At 32.3% G+C, this 17354-nt stretch overlaps 1 protein-coding gene across 2 annotated transcripts in view; it reads right to left on the bottom strand.

Moving 5' to 3' along the window:
* The window catches only part of LOC114329294 (uncharacterized), a 40814-nt gene extending 27416 nt beyond the window's left edge, over positions 1–13398 (bottom strand). Inside the window, exons 1-2 of one of the 2 annotated variants that reach the window (XM_028278338.2) lie at positions 13219–13398; positions 1379–1538 (exon numbers count right to left, since the gene is read on the bottom strand). In XM_028278338.2, coding sequence (XP_028134139.1) covers positions 1379–1538; positions 13219–13248 — 190 coding nt within the window. In that variant the 5' untranslated portion in view covers positions 13249–13398. Of the gene's footprint in view, positions 1–1378; positions 1539–1683; positions 1817–13218 lie in introns of those variants that run through there. The other variant, XM_028278339.2, reaches the window with a different exon arrangement.
* Positions 13399–17354: the final 3956 nt, after the last annotated feature.

The raw sequence follows: 17354 nt of genomic DNA, 5'->3' as shown, positions 1-17354 counted from the left end.
AATCTAAACATATAGGTGGTACCAAAAATAATAAATGAACTGTAGGTGGTACATGACTCAAAAAGATTGAGAACCGCTGTTCTAAGGGACTTTCGGCACTCGGTAATAATTTAGTCTTTCATTCTGCGTTTAAATTTTTCAAAAATATTTATTGGTTTTTTCACGATTCGAAAAAAATGAACACAATGCCGTGGTAATATTTTCCAAATCTATCTTTGTCTTACAACGCACTCAGACACTGACAATCAGTGACAATTTTAAATATTTGACATTGCATCGGGAATATGTTGAGTTATTGATTAAATATTAGTGATATATAGTGTATTTGATAAATAATTGATTTAAGACGCGAACCTAATAAAAAGTTATTTATTGTGTATTATTTGTGGAAGATCCAAGCAGAGAATACATCAGGATAATATATTCTGTGATCCAAGTATTTTGTTGTTAAAGATGTTCAAAATTGTAAGCGTTCCATAACAATATATTATTAAAAAATCACTTTAACATTTTTCCTCTTTTCTCGATTGAGTATTAGTTTTTGTTGTACGAATAAATTATTACAATCACTGAATACATAGTTAGTGAAAAAATTATCACATTTATTAACTGAATTATAATTTGCAATTATAAAAATAACAGTTATCCAAGAACATTCAAAAGCCATCTCTTTAAATTAATGATGACATTTTGAAGTAGAATGACATTCTAGTAATGTTTACATATCCATATAGTCCTTTTCATGATCATTTTTCAGTGCGTAACAGTTTTTCGATTTCTCTCTAACGCATTAAATTGTATGTGACAAAAAAAAGGTACGTCGGTGATTACTTTGGTAATTATTCTAGTTCGGTGATTATTCTTGTTGTCGATAGATGGCGCCATAATCAAAAAAGAATTATTTATTAAATAAAATAATAATATTATCAATATAATCTGTACAATTTATAAGACTATACAAATAAAAGAAAATACCATTTTATAAATGCAATAGACACAATTGATTTGTTCTTATTCCAAATTGAAAATAAAATTTGACAACTGTCAGATTTAACTAAAATGTCATGTTAGAATAAATGTCATAAATGTGTATTATCACAGACTTACCTTTTTTTCTATAATTTGTGACGCACTGAAAAATGATCATGAAAAGGAGAATACCAGTGTGAATTTTACTACACGTAATTTGCCGTGTAAAGACAGAAAAAGTAGGGATACACGTAAAATATTTGCGAATTATGTACCCATAGCCTTAAAGGAATGTCACTATCATCATTTATTAAATAATGGTGGCTAATACACGCCAATAACTGCAGTTCTTTTATTCATTAATATTTCTCTTGACTGTACAGTTTTAGGATAAAAAATTTTAACTTACCGGGGAAATGTGTAAATACTGCAGTAGCACCAGAGCTGATCCCACTAAATCTGCCAGTGTCAAAATACCTATAATCTTTAGGTAGCCCGTCATCAACCACATACAATAATGGAGCTTTCTCTTCAGAGTTATCTTTAATCATAGTCCGGTTTGCTTGGTCCTGAAAATATTGCAAATCAATAAAAAATACCCCATTTCGAACTCGAAATTTTGCCTATTGAATATCTATCTACATTTTTTATCCAGAAAATCTTGAAAATATGTTATGTAACTCAATTTTATAATATAAATATATTATACAATACCTATTCTAATTCGTACAGTTTTCATTCACAAAATAATACTAAAAAAATCTACAAATTGACATTAATATTATTTTGACAATTATCAAGATATCAAGTTAGTGTTCATATCATAATAATTTCTTTGGTATCTTTAGTGCACTTTACATCAAATACATGAAAGAAGAACGAAAGGATTTATGAATTGCCATTATCAGAAAATAGTTTCATTGTTTCATTGAACTTGGAAAAATATTTTATTTACATTTTTAAAATTCTTTGTTACGTGTCTGTCTGTTTCTGAACTTTAGAAGTCGCTTTCTATCTTTTCTATATATCTTGTCGGTCTACCTTTCTATCTTCTTCTAATTAACTGAATATAAAAAATATATTGATTCATCTCTCTGTTACCATTTCAGTTTAATCCATTACATTCTTCTTGCACTACTTTGTGTTTTTTAATTTTTCCCATCCTAATTTATTCTTCTAAGTTTCTTCATGTTTTACCCTCTTCTAAATATTACTTATCATTTTCTGAAATTATCCTCTTCCTTTCCGTTGAGCATCCGCAACATCTGCAATGTTTAGGGTCCAAACTAATTGCACCCAGGGTGCAATAGGTCAAAAAGTTATTGCCGGAAACATCGAAAAAACGTTGAAAATTATTATGGAAAACTATGAAGTGCAGTTGCAAGAGATAACTGACACTCTAAACTCTAAAGGAATCAAAGGGCAGCGTTTTACCTATTATACATGAAAATTTGAGTATGAGAAAGCTGTTTTCCAAATAAGTTTCTCACACCTGAGAAAAAACAACATAGACAAGGCGGAAACGGCGGGTTCGTTGGGAAAAATATTCCCATGAGATATTTTTGCATATTCACATTTGTGAGACATCCCAGAATAAGGTTCAAGAAGTCGCCCACGAAAAAAGTGGGCCAATTTTTTTTTAACAATTTTTTTTTAATCAAATTGCAAAAATCAATATTTTTGGCCCGGACTAATTTTTTTTAGGTTTTTTGGACCATTCTGGACAAAAAAGGTTTCTTATAAGTTTTCTCTAAAGTTGTTCTTTTTCGAGTTATAAGCAAGTTAAAATTTGAAAAACGCGAAAATGGCCATTTTTAAGACTTAATAACTCGGTCAAAAATTATTATTTTAAAAGTCAGAAAGTGACTAAATCAAAGTTTAAAGTCGCCGCTACATGATCCTGAAGAAATCTGTGTCATTAATTTACCACTAAGCTGTTATTTTTAATGAATAACAATGAGTGGTTAGATCGTATTGACGCTGCTGTAAATGTGAGTGCGAGTAAGATGCACAATTGGACTGCTGGAATGGCTTCTCTCTCGCACTCAGCATTTACAGCCCCGCACACGTGCATGGAGCTTATTATTATTACTTAAAAATAACAGCTTAGTAATAAAATAATGACAAAAATTTCTTCAGGATCTTGTAGGGGGGGGCTTTAAAACTTTGATTTAGTCATATATTGACTTTCATTATAATAACTTTTAACCGAGTTATTAAGCCTTGGAAATCGCCATTTTTCGTTTTTTTCAATTTTAAATTGCTTATAAGTCGAAAACGATCAACTTTAGAGAAAAATTATAAGAGACCTTTTTTGTCCAGAATGGTCCTAAAAGTTAAATAAAAAATTGTTCAGGCCAAAAATATTGATTCTTGCAATTTGATTAAAAAGAAAAAATTGTTAAAAAAAATTGGCCCACTTTTCACATGGGCGACTTCTTGAACCTTATTCTGGGATGTCTCACGAATGTGATTATGCAAAGAAATCTCATGGGAATATTTTTCCCTTCGAACCCGCCGTTTTCGCCTTGTCTAACAGTTAATGGATGAATCTCGGCGATATATCGTCCTATTAGAGGTAAACTCACTAAAGACACTTTTCAGAAAGCGGAGAAAATCGATTTAAAGGTACAAATTGTTTTTTAAATTCACCTGACTTGAACATTGCAATTTTTTTTAACTCAACGTTAAAGAATAAATAAAAACAGATATTTTATGCCATGTTTCGTCATAGGAACTATGACATAATCAATAATAGATCAATTTTTGTACTTGATGAGTTTTTCCATGAAAACAATTATTGGATATTGATAAGTTAATGAATTTGTCTCCATAAAGTATCATAACGTTGGGATTCAAAATGAAAGAAATAGGCAATGAATAAAATTTTAATAAACAATTAAATACGTTTATACAAAACCGTTGCCTCAATACAAAATCACATGCGATAGAAACAACTAATGTTATTGTTGAAATATCAACATCCATTTTATACTTGAATAATTATATAAATATAAAGGTATATGTACCTACACAATTTCGCTGACTTACAACTAGCGATCTATCAAAAATAACAGTGTATGATTTAAAAAATGATCAATAACTTTCGTTCTTTGAAAATAAATGCAATTCTTTCGGCATTTATGACAGCCACAAAATTCGCCTGCTTAATCGCAAAATAGATTATGTTACCCATTATGTAAGCTATCTGCTACAAACAAATAATTTAGACTCATTTTTTTAATCAATCACCGAATAGATAATGCACACAAATAATACAGTTATGTTTACTAATGAATTGTTTGAAAGATCACTAAGTACCGATTGGGCACTCCAGATTGTAAGGAAAAATTCACTAAGTGCAATAATAAATTTTAATGAGTTTTACCCTGAAACCGAAATTCGCAATAATGCACTCCAGATTGTAAGGAAAAATTCACTTTGTGAAGTAAGTGCAATAAGTTTTAACGAGTTTTAACTTAAAACCGAGAATCACAATAATGCTCTTAGTGAATTATACCATAAATTATCTCAGCAATTAGAAGGGTTAGAGCCCCAGGTGACTTCTCCAGGGCTGTGCAGTACCGTATTGAGTTCAAATTGATGAAAATGTCAAAATATCAAAAAAGTGCACTTAGTGAGTTTTACCTCTAATAGGACGATACGGACATGTTTAATAGGAATAAGTCGGAGCTTTTACATCGGTATATCACAATGTATGAAACATGGATCTACAAATTCACTCCGAATTTGTTCAAAGCGAGTTCAAAACCAGTTCAAAGCGAGCAAAAATCCAACAAACCGCCGGAAAGGTTATGTCATCTGTATTTTGGGACCCGAAAAGAATTATTTTCATTAGCTATTTGAAACATGGAGAAACAATCAATAGCCACTACTATATTTTTTTATTGGAGCGTTTATAGACCGACATCGCAAATAAAAGAACTCATTTATTGAAGAAAAAAATTGTTGTTTCATTTAAGATAATACTCCGTGCCACATGTGAATGAAAACCACTGCAAAAATGCACTAATTGGGCTTTGAGCTGCTTTCGCACTCACCGTATAGTTCAGATCTGACCCCCAGCGATTACCCCCTTTCTTTCGATCTAAAAAAATACTCCGTGGCTAGAGATATCCCTCCGATGTAGAGGTAGTCGCCGAAACTGAAGCCTATTTTGAAAGCAAAGATGCAACTTGCAAGGAGAGTATTCAAAATTTTTCAGTTTGCAAGTCCACAATACAGAGAGCCAGAGATGTCAACTGCGATGTGTATGCATATTTCATTGATTTAGAGACGGCATTTGACAAAGTACCGTATGGGAAACTAATTAATAATTCTAAAAACATTATGTCTCGATGGTAAGGATATAAGACTGATCTCAACTTACATCTCCAACAAAAAGCAACAGTGCGATTCGATCTTCATAGTCGGAAGAGGAGTCACACAAGGTTACATACTGTTACCAGCATCATTTAATGATATTGCAGATGTCATCAGAAGATGATGCAATATCAGAAGAATCAGAAGATGGTATTGCAGTAAATGGCCATCTTATAAACAATATTAGAAATGCAGACGATAGCCGATAGAGTATTGCTGGCAGATAGTGCGCACGGGCTCCCAAGGATGATGGATAATGATGTATAATAAATATGTAACAAATACGGCCTAAAAATAAATTGTCAGACGACAAAAATATTCGGCTATTTGAATATTTAGGCTGCAATATTAAGGATACTTGGGATCATAGCTAAGAAATAAAAACACGTATTGAAAAAGTCAGAAGCTCTTTTAACGGTCCTAGGAAGATTCTCTGCAACTTATCTTTAAGTATCAATATACGCATAAGAATTCTTAGATATCACGTCATTAGTGTCCTCTTCGGAGTAGAAAGCTGGATTCTTACAGATGATGCCATAACACGATTAGAGCCATTTGAAATGTGGTTACCGACTTATGTTAAGGGTCTTATATACAGTGAGCACGTAAAGGTTGGAATAAATTCATTTTCTAGAGAATGGACGACTTTGGAAAAAAATCCCGAAACAGGTCAAATTTTGTTTTTAAATTACGACTTTTTGGCATATATATCATACTAGTGACATCACCCATCTTGGCGTGATGACGTCATCAATGATTTTTTAAATAAGAATAGGGGTCGTGTGATAGCTCATTTTAAAGGTAATTTAATTCTCTATTCAGTAATATAAACATTAACATAATTATTTATACAGAACGTCTAAAAAAAATTTTTTTTAATTAAATTTTTTGATATAAAAAGAAGAATGTATTTTATTTATTTAATTCAAAATATATTTTACTGCTCTCAGAAAACAGAAAAAAATGTTTATTTGAAAAATAATCATTGCTTTTCCCTTAAATTAAATTTCAAACTGTCAAGAGGCAAGTGGATGGCTGCTTTAATATTGAATTTAAGCAAAAAACATGGGCGTCATTTCAAATTTTGATTGAGGGGGGCAAGCACAAAAAGCAAAATTCGCTGTTGCAGAATTTTTCTTTTTTTTTTCGAAGCTGCTATATTATCAGCAATAGGTATGATTTCATTCAGAGATGGGTATTTATACAAAAAAGTAGTATTTGCCGCTCACCGGAGTATCAAAATGATTTAATCGATGCGTATTCTTCAAGACTGCTGAAAAATATTATCAGAAATGCTAATCAAGTCAAATACTTCGCTATAATGGCTGATGAAACCAAAGATACGTCAAAATCGGAACAGCTTGCAATTTCAATCCGTTATGTTGCTGCTGAGGGCACAAAAATTAATGAACCTGCTATCGGGCTCATCTTAAGGACTGTAGTGCTCACTGTAGTTTTCTACAGTTCAAACTTTATCGATTCATACCAACACTGCTACTCACCATGAGCTTTTCGTAAAAATACAACAGAGGATGAATAAACCAGTACTGAATTTGGAAAAGATGGTTCTACTCAATTCTACTGGTTGAATGCATTATAGAAAATTCGAAAGACATGCCAGACCATTTTGGCTGTTCTAGATGAAGGAAGAAAGGACAGCGCAGAGAGTATCGGAATAAAAGCGCAGATAATGCAGAAAAGCTTCATATTTCTGCTTTGTGCTATGGAGAAAATATTAAGCGTTATTCTGACGACACATACCGAGAGGTTTTAGAGAAGGCTAAATCTTTGACAGACAGTGGTGGTGTTGTACCTATTTGATGAACAAAAAAGAACGAAGACTGTTCCTCATAGACTCGCTGCAAGCGTTTAAATGTCTACAACTGGCCATAAATCGTCACTTCTCAGAAAATGAAGGTTTGTTCTCAGTAACGGATGCCTTTAAGAAAGAAAATCAAGCGTTCACGGCAGAAGAGAAATTAAAGCCATTAATAGAAAACTACAAACATTTTCTAAATGTATAACTTCTACATTTGCAACTGCCTATAGCCAGGAATCATTTACGCAGACATGCGATGGAGACTCAGATCTCTTAGAGTGCTTCTAGTGGCACACTCAGAAGTGATAAAACTGCTGCATATTTTTGCTACGCTGCCTATCACCACAGCTGGAAATGAAACATTTTTCTGTGCTAAAAAGAGTAAAAGGGTAGGAAGTTCTACTGGTGATGAAAGATTGTCCTCACTTATGTTGATGGCGGATGAAAGAGAAGAAATGAAAAAAATACTACTAGACCAAGTGGTGGATGATTTTTGCTGCGAGGAAACTACGACGGTACCCATTACTACACTAACGTGATATTGAAATGCACTGTAGTTAGTTTGTTCCGTTAGTAATAAATCATTAGCATATATTATAAAGTTTAATTTCCCAATTATTACAAATAAATCATTATGTTGTAATAAAATTGATGTATTTGTTGTAAATTCCAATATTATAGGGGGGGGGGGGGGCAAATGCCCCTCCTGCCCCTATCAAATGACGTCCCTGGCAAAAAACAATATTTATTTATCAAATAAACATTTTTCCTGTTTTTTAATAGCAGTAAAATGTATTTTGAATTAAATAAATTACACACATTCTTCTTTTTATGTCAATAAATTAAATTAAAAAAAAATTTTTTTGGACACCCTGTATAAATAATTATGTTATTGTTTATATTACTGAATAGAGAATTGAATTACCTTTCAAATGACCTACACTCGACCCTATTCTTATTTAAAAAATCATCGATGATGTCATCACGCCCAGGCGGGTGACGTCACTAGTATGATATATATGCCAAAAAGTCGTAATTTAAAAATAAAAATTGGCTTGTTTTGGGATTTTTTTCCAAAGTCGTCCATTCTCGAGAAAATGAATTTATTCCAACCTTTACGTGCTCACTGTATACACCACACAATATATAGTATAGTTGATCCAAAAGATGGCATAACCCAGACATCCAAAGTGAAAGTTATCCTTCAACACCAAATTGTTCTATATGGTCCACACAATGTCCAGAAAAAAGTCACACCATTTTGAGCGTCGGGTTTGGGGGAGAGAGGGGGGAGAAATCAATAAATTCGTAGTTTTTTAAGTTTTTCGCCAATATTTATAAAACTATGCGGTTTAGCATGAAAAACCTTCTATACAAAATTATTCTACATTAAATTTGAAATAAAAAAGGCCCTATGCATAATCTTTCTAAAATGAATGGTTCCAAAGTTTCGGAGGTAGTATAGTATAACTGGTCCAAAAAAAGGCCTAACCCAAACATCCAAAGTAAAAGTTTTCCTCCAACACCAAAATGTTCTATATGGTCCACATATATTGTTCAGTAAAAAGTTACACCAATTTGAGTGACCGGTTTGGGAGGGAGATGGGAGAGAAGCCGGTAAATTAGTAGTTTTTTTACGTTTTTCGTCAATATTTCTAAAACTATGCTTTAGCGTAAACAATGTTATATCCAAAATGTTGAACATCAAATTTAAAACAAAAAATGCTCGATACATAATTGTTATAAAATCAATGGTTCCAGAGTTACGGAGGGTGAAAATCGAGGTTTTCGATACTTTTTATATTTTTTGGGCAATATTTATGATATAACTATACCCAAAACCCAGACATCCAAAGTGAAAGTTATCCTCCAACACCAAATTGTTCTATATGGTCCACATAATGTTCAAAAAAAAGTCACACCATTTTAAGCGTCGGGTTTGGGGGGAAGATGGGGGAGAAATCGGTAATTATAAAAATTATCGAAAACCTCCAATTTTCACCCTCCGTAACTCTGGAACCGTTGATTTTATAACAATTATGTATAGAACATTTTTTGTTTTAAATTTCATGTAGAACATTTTTCTGTAGAACATTTTTCTGTAGAGCATTCCTTACGCTAAAGCATAGTTTTATAAATATTGACGAAGAACGTAAGAAACTACTAATTTACCGACTTCTTCCCCATCTCCCCTCCAAACCTCAAAATGGTGTAACTTTTTACTGAACAATATGTGGACCATATAGAACAATTTGGTGTTGAAGGAAAACTTTTACTTTGGATGTCTGGGTTAGGCCTTTTTTTGGACCAATTATACTATATTACCTCCGTAACTTTGGAACCGTTCATTTTAGAAGGGTTATGCATAGAGCCTTTTTTATTTCAAATTTAATGTAGAACAATTTTGTGTAGAAGGTTGTTCATGCTAAACCGCTTAGTTTTAGAAATATTTACGAAAAACGTAAAAAACTACGAATTTGCTGATTTCTCCCCCCTCTCCCCCCCAAACCCGACGCTCAAAATGGTGTGACTTTTTTCTGAACATTATGTGGACCATATAGAACAATTTGGTGTTCGAGGATAACTTTCACTTTGGATGTCTGGGTCTGGGTCTAACTATACCATACTACAAGTAACATAACTATTCTACAGAGGCTAAGAAAAGACAAAGAAATTATTAATTCCGTAAACAACAAAAAATTGGCTTACGCCGGCCACATTATGCGTAATAGTAAATACTAACTTCTACAGTTGATTCTACAAGGCAAGATTGAGGGCAAGAGAGGCCCTGGACATAGACGCATATCCTGGCTGGCAAATAAACTGCTCGTCAAAAGTTAGGGATATAGAAAATTCTGCTGAATTCTCATAGTAGATTTTTTCGTAAACAGGTTAACGGATTCCGCTAATTTTTTTTTTATTATTTTAGATTTTTCTTTAGTATTTACAAAGTTATGCAAAGGTTTACTCAAACTTTTTTTTTGTACTTATACCGGGTGGAAGTAAAGAAATGTTTTTCTTATGTGAAATTTGAGATGCCCTGTAGGGAGGACGAGGTACAATTGTGAGTATACATTGAAATCGTATTGTAGTCTTATGTTTTGTGAACATTTTGTTTTTTGAATGTCCCTGATATCTTTAGAAACAAAAAAATAGACGGTTTTGCAACTTAACATGTGTTTTAACCGAAACAAAAGTGAGGTGAGTATACCTGGATATTATGTTGTAGTCTCATATTTTGTGAATATTTTATTTTTTTAATTTCTCTGATATCTTTAATAACAAAGAAACTAGACGGTATTACTCTTTAATATGTGTTTTAACTGACGACTTACGCCACATCACACATGTGAAACATAGAAACACATATTAAAGAGTAATACCGTCTAGTTTCTTTTTTATTAAAGATATCAGAGAAATTAAAAAAATAAAATATTCACAAAATATGAGACTACAACATAATATCGAGGTATACTCACCTTTGTGCCTTTTTCTCCCTACAAGGTGTCTCAAACTTAACATAAGAAACACATTTCTTTTCTTCCACCTGGTATAAGTACAAAACATAAGTTTGAAAATAGTAAAATAATAGTTTGAAAAAATAGCGGAATCCGTCTATTCGCGAAAAAATCAACTATGAAAATCAGCATAATTTTCTATATCCCTAACTTTTGACGAGCAGTTTATTAGGAAGTGGACTGATCTAACGTAAATTGATATATTTCGAGCTACTGTGAATAGAATTAGATGGGTCAATATGGTCGCCAACATCTCTAGAAGATAGACACCTTTAAAATAAGCTATCTACAGGATAATCTTTTGATGAATAAATAATAATTTGTGTAAACAAAATGTTGTTTTATTAATTAGGCCCGTTTTACTAGTTAAGCTCAGAAAAACTGAAATTACGTGCATTTGTTGGTTGGTAAAACGATTTGTAGGTACTTATAATATGTATGTGAAATAACCTTGTAAGTGGAGTCACTGAAGGTTTTCACCTCCGATTTCGTTGAACCTTCATCGATTTTCATGAAAATTGGTGAGTAGTTAGAAGATACTTCAAGGAACAAAGGTGACATGATGCCAACTTGCGCTTTTACCCTGAGGGTAGATGCCACCCCTTCTCGGGGACGAATTTTTTTTTATTAAAAATAATACCAGAAATCGATAGAGGGGCAACTTCTAAGCAACATTTGTTATATAAAGTTATTAACATAAATCAATACTTTTTGAGTTATTAAATATCAAAGATTTTATTTTTTCTTAAAAAAAATGCATGTTTTAAAGCGGTTTTTCACGTATCACTCAAAAACTATAAGCTTTTGCAAAAAAGTTATTATTACAAAAATTAAAGATAATAAAAACTTTAATACACTCCGTACTTAAAGAACTAAACTAATGTTATTTCAAAGGGAATTATTTTTTCGACGAGTACTCAAATCTAATTATTCAAGCTTACATAACGGGAAAACGATGCATTTTATAGAATATACTTGTTAAACACTTGTCAAAGTACTTCGGAATACCTATCAAATGAGCTCCAGTATAAGTTAATAGCATCAAAATTAAGCAAGTAATGATGAAAATAAGAGAACCATTTCGATTTTTTTTTTAGGAAAAAGTGAAAAAAATAAAACATACGCCATTTCCACACAAATTAAAATTTGTAGTAATCCTCAAACGAATTTCTTTAGGTTAACATAGTTAATGATTTCAACAATTTTGACCGTTTTAGAATGCATATTATTGAAAAAAAGATATAATTTAAAAAAATCATAATTTTTAAAATTATCGTACTTTTCATTTTCTTTTGATAATAACTGCAAAAATACTCAAGATACATAAAACATAACATCTAACTAAATTTTAGTTTTGTCTGTTCCAAATACTTTATCCACTTTACTATTTCCTTAGAGTAAAAAATAACCGAGATAGAAACGTTTAAAATTTCAATTTTGCTGCGAGAACCATGTAACCGGGGCCATTTAACCTTTTATTTTTAAAAAAGTAAGAGGTTTAAAAGACTAAGTTCGACGTTTTTTAATAGCTCTTGGAATCAACTATTACCTAGTTTTTAGGTGAACCTGATATCTTAAAAATTAACGGAGGTATTTACAAAAAAACAATAACATTTTTTGGAAAAATTTTTAAAAGATAAATTTTGAAAAATTATTGGTGCATAAATTTTAATGCTATCAACTTGTTCGAGCGCTTATTTAATAGATGTTTCTAAGAACTTTGACAAATGTTTAATAGGTTTATGTTATAAAATACTTCGTTTCCCGGTATTTAAGCTTGAATACTTAGATTTGGGTACTCGACTAAAGAAATATACATTCAATTACCTGTAACTCACTTTTAGTTAACATTGAAAGGTTTTTCTGGTCAGGAGTTTATTTGATTTTTTATTGGCCTCAATTTGGATAATAATAACTTTTTTGTAAAAACTTATAGTTTTTGAGTTATTTATGAAAAATAGGTTAAAAACATGCATTTTTCTCACGAAAAATTAAAATTTTTGAACTTTAATAACTCAAAAAGTTTTTATTTATTTTAATACCTTTATATAACAAATTTTGCTTATAATTTGTCCCTCTATCGAATTGTGGGGTTATTTCTAATAAAATAATTTTCACCCCCGATGAGGGGTGGCATCTCCACCTCCACGGTAAAAGCGCAGGTTGGCACCATGTCGCCTTTGTTCCTTGAGATATCCTCTAACCACTCACCAATTTTCATGCAAATCGATGGAGGTTCAACGAAATCGGAGGTAATAGCTCATATCCACTTTCAGTGACTGCACTTCATGTTTTGCTACTATTATTAATAGATAATATTACTAATACACAGTTTTTTCCATCAAAATTAAAAGAAATTTACAATTAATGGGTCAATTACCTTGTTAATTTTTGCCAAACAGTTTATTAGCTTTATACATAATAAAGAGATTTTGGAAAATCTGGTAGAAAACGGATTGTAAATGATTGATTTTTTATGTTTATTTAAAATATTTTAAAACTAATTACAATTTTAAAAATTGTACTTACCTCTAGCATATTCACACTACCTGGGAACATACTGCATTTTCTTTATTTCCAAATCACATTCGCTATTAAATCCTTGACAATAATATGTGACTTATCATCAAACAATCTTTATTTTCCTTTCCATCGAAATGTAAACATAAACATACAATTATTATATTTTTAATTAATAATGAAAGACTCTTCAGGTTAGGTACACATACTAAGAAGACGACTAGTTTTTATCAATTTTTCGGAAAAATGTTAAGAAAATTACACAAATTCCTATTTTTTAACTTCAATAATATAAGATTATACAGTTGTATTCAGAAACCACGAGATCGAATGTTGCTTTAGATTTTAGTAAAGATCCGGATTTATTAAAACTATTTTAAATATCAAGGATTTCAAGATGCTCGCTGAGACGATTAAATTAATAAGAAATAAGTGTATTTATTAGTTATTAGCCGGTCTGTCTCTTGGAGATTCTTTCCATGCTTTATAAAATTATAGACTAAGAGCCGAATAGGAAGAATTTTCTAATCATTTTAGACACTGCAAGAGTCTATAATCTGTAACATCTGTAACATCGTGATTGTAACTGTAACATGTAACTGCAACACTGTAACATCGTGAGATACATAAAAGCCAATATAATACTAAGATGGGCAAGTCACGTAGTACGGAGTGATGACGACAGACTGATTAGCAATGTGTTTTGGAAAAGACCAGACGGTAGAGGTCCGGCAGGACTGTCTAGAAAAAGGTGGAAAGATAGTCAGAGAAGACCTGGAGAAGATGGAAGTGAGAAATAGTAGCACAGAATTGGAACCAATGGAAGACAATAGCAAACGTGGCAAAGACTCACGAAGAGTTGTAAAAGCCAAAGATGATTATGATGATGAAGAGTCTACGAGTAGGTATAACTTAAATAGTAGAACTTAAAAGAAAACGTATGAGCACTTTGCCGTCAATTTTCAGTGGCACATGGGTCGACAGTGGAAAATAAAAATTTCCCCCGTTAAGTTAACCGCCATCTTGATTTTAAAGGAGAACCATTGTTTCTCAATATGTCAGCCATTTTCAACTTTTTGACAAATATGTTAAGAACTGACATTGTTCCAAATTCGATTTCCTCCAATTTCTTTTAAACAGTTTTTTTCGTGCTGTCGATATTTTCCGAGATAAGGGGAAAACAGCGATAGGAGGGGAGGGGAAGCATAATGATTAATTTAATCTCGTTTATTATTAACTTTTTTAACTATGCCACTGAAAATTGACGGCATAGTGCCCATACGTTTTCTTTTAGGTTTTACTACTTAAGTTATAGAATTTTCCGGTGCCTACACCTAAAATGATTAGCAAATTTTTCCTATCCGCCTCTTAGTCTATTAATGCTTCATTTCTTTTATTATTCGATTCTATAGATGTTTTCTTAAATTTTTCAAATCAAAGAACAATACATAGATATTCTACTGTCCCGTATTAGAAGGTGTACTATTAAAAAGTATTTTATTCTTTTAAAAAGTCTTACAGTATACCTACATATTCTACTGTATTAGAAATTACCTTTAAAATTTTAGTTAAGAAACCAGTTTTTAGATTAAAATACACATATTATATGTATATTCTTCTTCTTGTGGTGCTTATCGGCGATCATCATCATCATCATCATCATCATCATCATCATCATCATCATCATCATCGGTGACCGCTGACAGCCCATGGAGGGCCATTGTCGCCCGTTGGGGTTTCTAGACTCTAAAGTTTTACATGGTGTGGAGGCCAGCCACACGCATAACTCCTCAAAAGTTCTAAACGATATTTATCTAAAATATTACTTTCTTGTTTCTTTTTTGAGGAGGTCTTTTCGGCGTTATGTGTGTTTTGCTTGTTTGACTATAGCTGCCTATGTTTGTGTAATCTGTGTTACATTGGCTGCTTTAGACTAACTTCTTTTTGTATGACTTGGATTACAGTATCCTAAACGTACCCCTTAGCGTACGGCTCCACGGGCGAGAAATTGACGCTAGCAGTAGCAGTAAAACGAACTTAAGGTTCCGCGGTACGGAATAGGAATAGCCGAACTGTACCGACTACAGGACTTGTGCGTAGTCGGTTCAGTTCGGCTATTCCCATTCCGTTCCGCGGAACCTTAAGTTAATTTTACTGCTACTGCTAGCGTCAATTTCTCGCCCGTGGAGCCGTAGCCTTACGATACGAAGGATTCGGTTTTTGAATGGGAAAAGTAAGAAACCTATAAAAAGATATATGAGAATACAGTTCATGGGTTCAATCTCGAATGATCCCGCTTATCGGCGATCATCGTTGAACCCGCTTATCGGCGATCATCGTTGAACCCGCTTATCGGCGATCATCGCAACCTTGACTCTATTTAAAGCTACTCGAAACACATGCAGTCGTCAAATTGATCCAAGTTTTCACGTTGTGGAGCCATGAAATAAGAATATGCACTAGGTATTAAATTTTTTTATTATAATAATTTTCAATAAATGTTTGGTGTTCGATCTATTTAACACATTACTTGGGTCTAGTTAGTCTGTAATGTAGCATCTTAGATATTTAAAGTAAGTAACTCTCTTAGTGTTTTGTTAATCTATCTGTAGGGAAGCAACATTGTGATGTTGTCGACTATGTCATACATTTTGTCGTAGAAGTATTAATTTTTTAGACCCATTTCTCTTCTTATCGTGTTTAAGTAATCCAATAACTTTTGAAAGGCCCTGGAGACTGTCGCATCTTGGAACTGTTGCAATAACAGTGTCGTCAGCGTACCTAAGATTATTGATCAGTTCACCATTGATGTTCACTTCAAAGTCTTTATCTTGCAAACATTGTGTGAAAATTATATTCTAGTAGATATTAAATAAAATCGGGGTAGAATACATCCCTGTCTGACGCCTTTTTGAATGTAAATTTGTCGTTTAATCGCACATCGACTCAAACGACTGCTTTCTGCTTCTAATAGTGGTTTTCTATGATACGTAGGTCTGTACCATCAATGCCTTTAATTCTTAATATGTTGAAAAACGTTCCATGCTATACTCTATCGAGGAAAAATTTTCAATGTGTCGCTCATCAGACTAATTAACATGTAATCGTCGCATCTTTTTGCCCTCTGCTTCTTTAGAATTGCTATAAAAACAGACTTAAGCCATGTCTCAGATATTTCATCAGTAGTACACATCTCATTAAAAAAGTTTAACTAGACCACCAATGTGGTCTTCCTATAATATTTTTAAGAGTTCAGCTAGAATGTTGTCTCGTCTAATAGTTGCTTTTTTGGTTTTGGCTGATTTTATTATATGAAGAACTTCAGGTTTTAAAATCTCAGGTCCATCTTAATTTACATTGCTCGGTATATTTGGCTTGTTATCTTGGAACAATTATTCATTTATATAATTACTCCATATTTTAAGTATTTGTCGTTTATCAAGAATAACATTTCCCGCATTATCTACTATACTAAAATCTCAATAAGGCTGCACTAGAAATAAACAAACCAAGACAAGTTGAATGTTACGAGGAGCACTTCCGAATCATGATTTACAATGTATAAACTTTGTAAATCATGATTTGGGATCTCCGATGTATACCTATATGTACCGGGTGTCCCAATTAGAATGGCTCTCGGCCATATCTCAGGAACCATTTGTAGTACAGTTTGAAAAAAAAAATTACAGCAAAAGTTGTCTCGGGAAAAGCCTGAGAATTATTTTCATAATTGTATGTTCACCGCTAGACGGCGTAATTGAATATCAAAAATTAAAAAATCTAAATTTTACAAAATTTGCCTAATGAAAGGGTACTGGAAATCCGATCATCGTATTCTTCATAAAATTCTGCGCATATTTGATTTCACAAGTTTAAGTATACCTATGCAAATAAAAGGTGGGGGTGAGTGGGAACTTTGTTATGAAAAATTGGCTATAAGTCCTCTTCTGCTAAATCGAATTTTGCAAACTTGGTCTTGTTGAAAACAGATCTTTTTCGTCAATGTAAGAGTTATAATTTCGAACCAGCTTACTAAGTAATATGCCAGCTAAGAGGCGTTTTTTTTCAGAAATCTAGTTTTCTTTGGAAAATATTAAATACAAGTATGCAATTTTAATTCTATACTACAAAATTAGACTAAATTA

Source organism: Diabrotica virgifera, chromosome 2 (assembly GCF_917563875.1).
Source record: "Diabrotica virgifera virgifera chromosome 2, PGI_DIABVI_V3a".
Taxonomy (NCBI): Eukaryota; Metazoa; Arthropoda; class Insecta; order Coleoptera; family Chrysomelidae; genus Diabrotica; species Diabrotica virgifera.
This window is presented reverse-complemented; position numbering and strand designations above follow the sequence as displayed.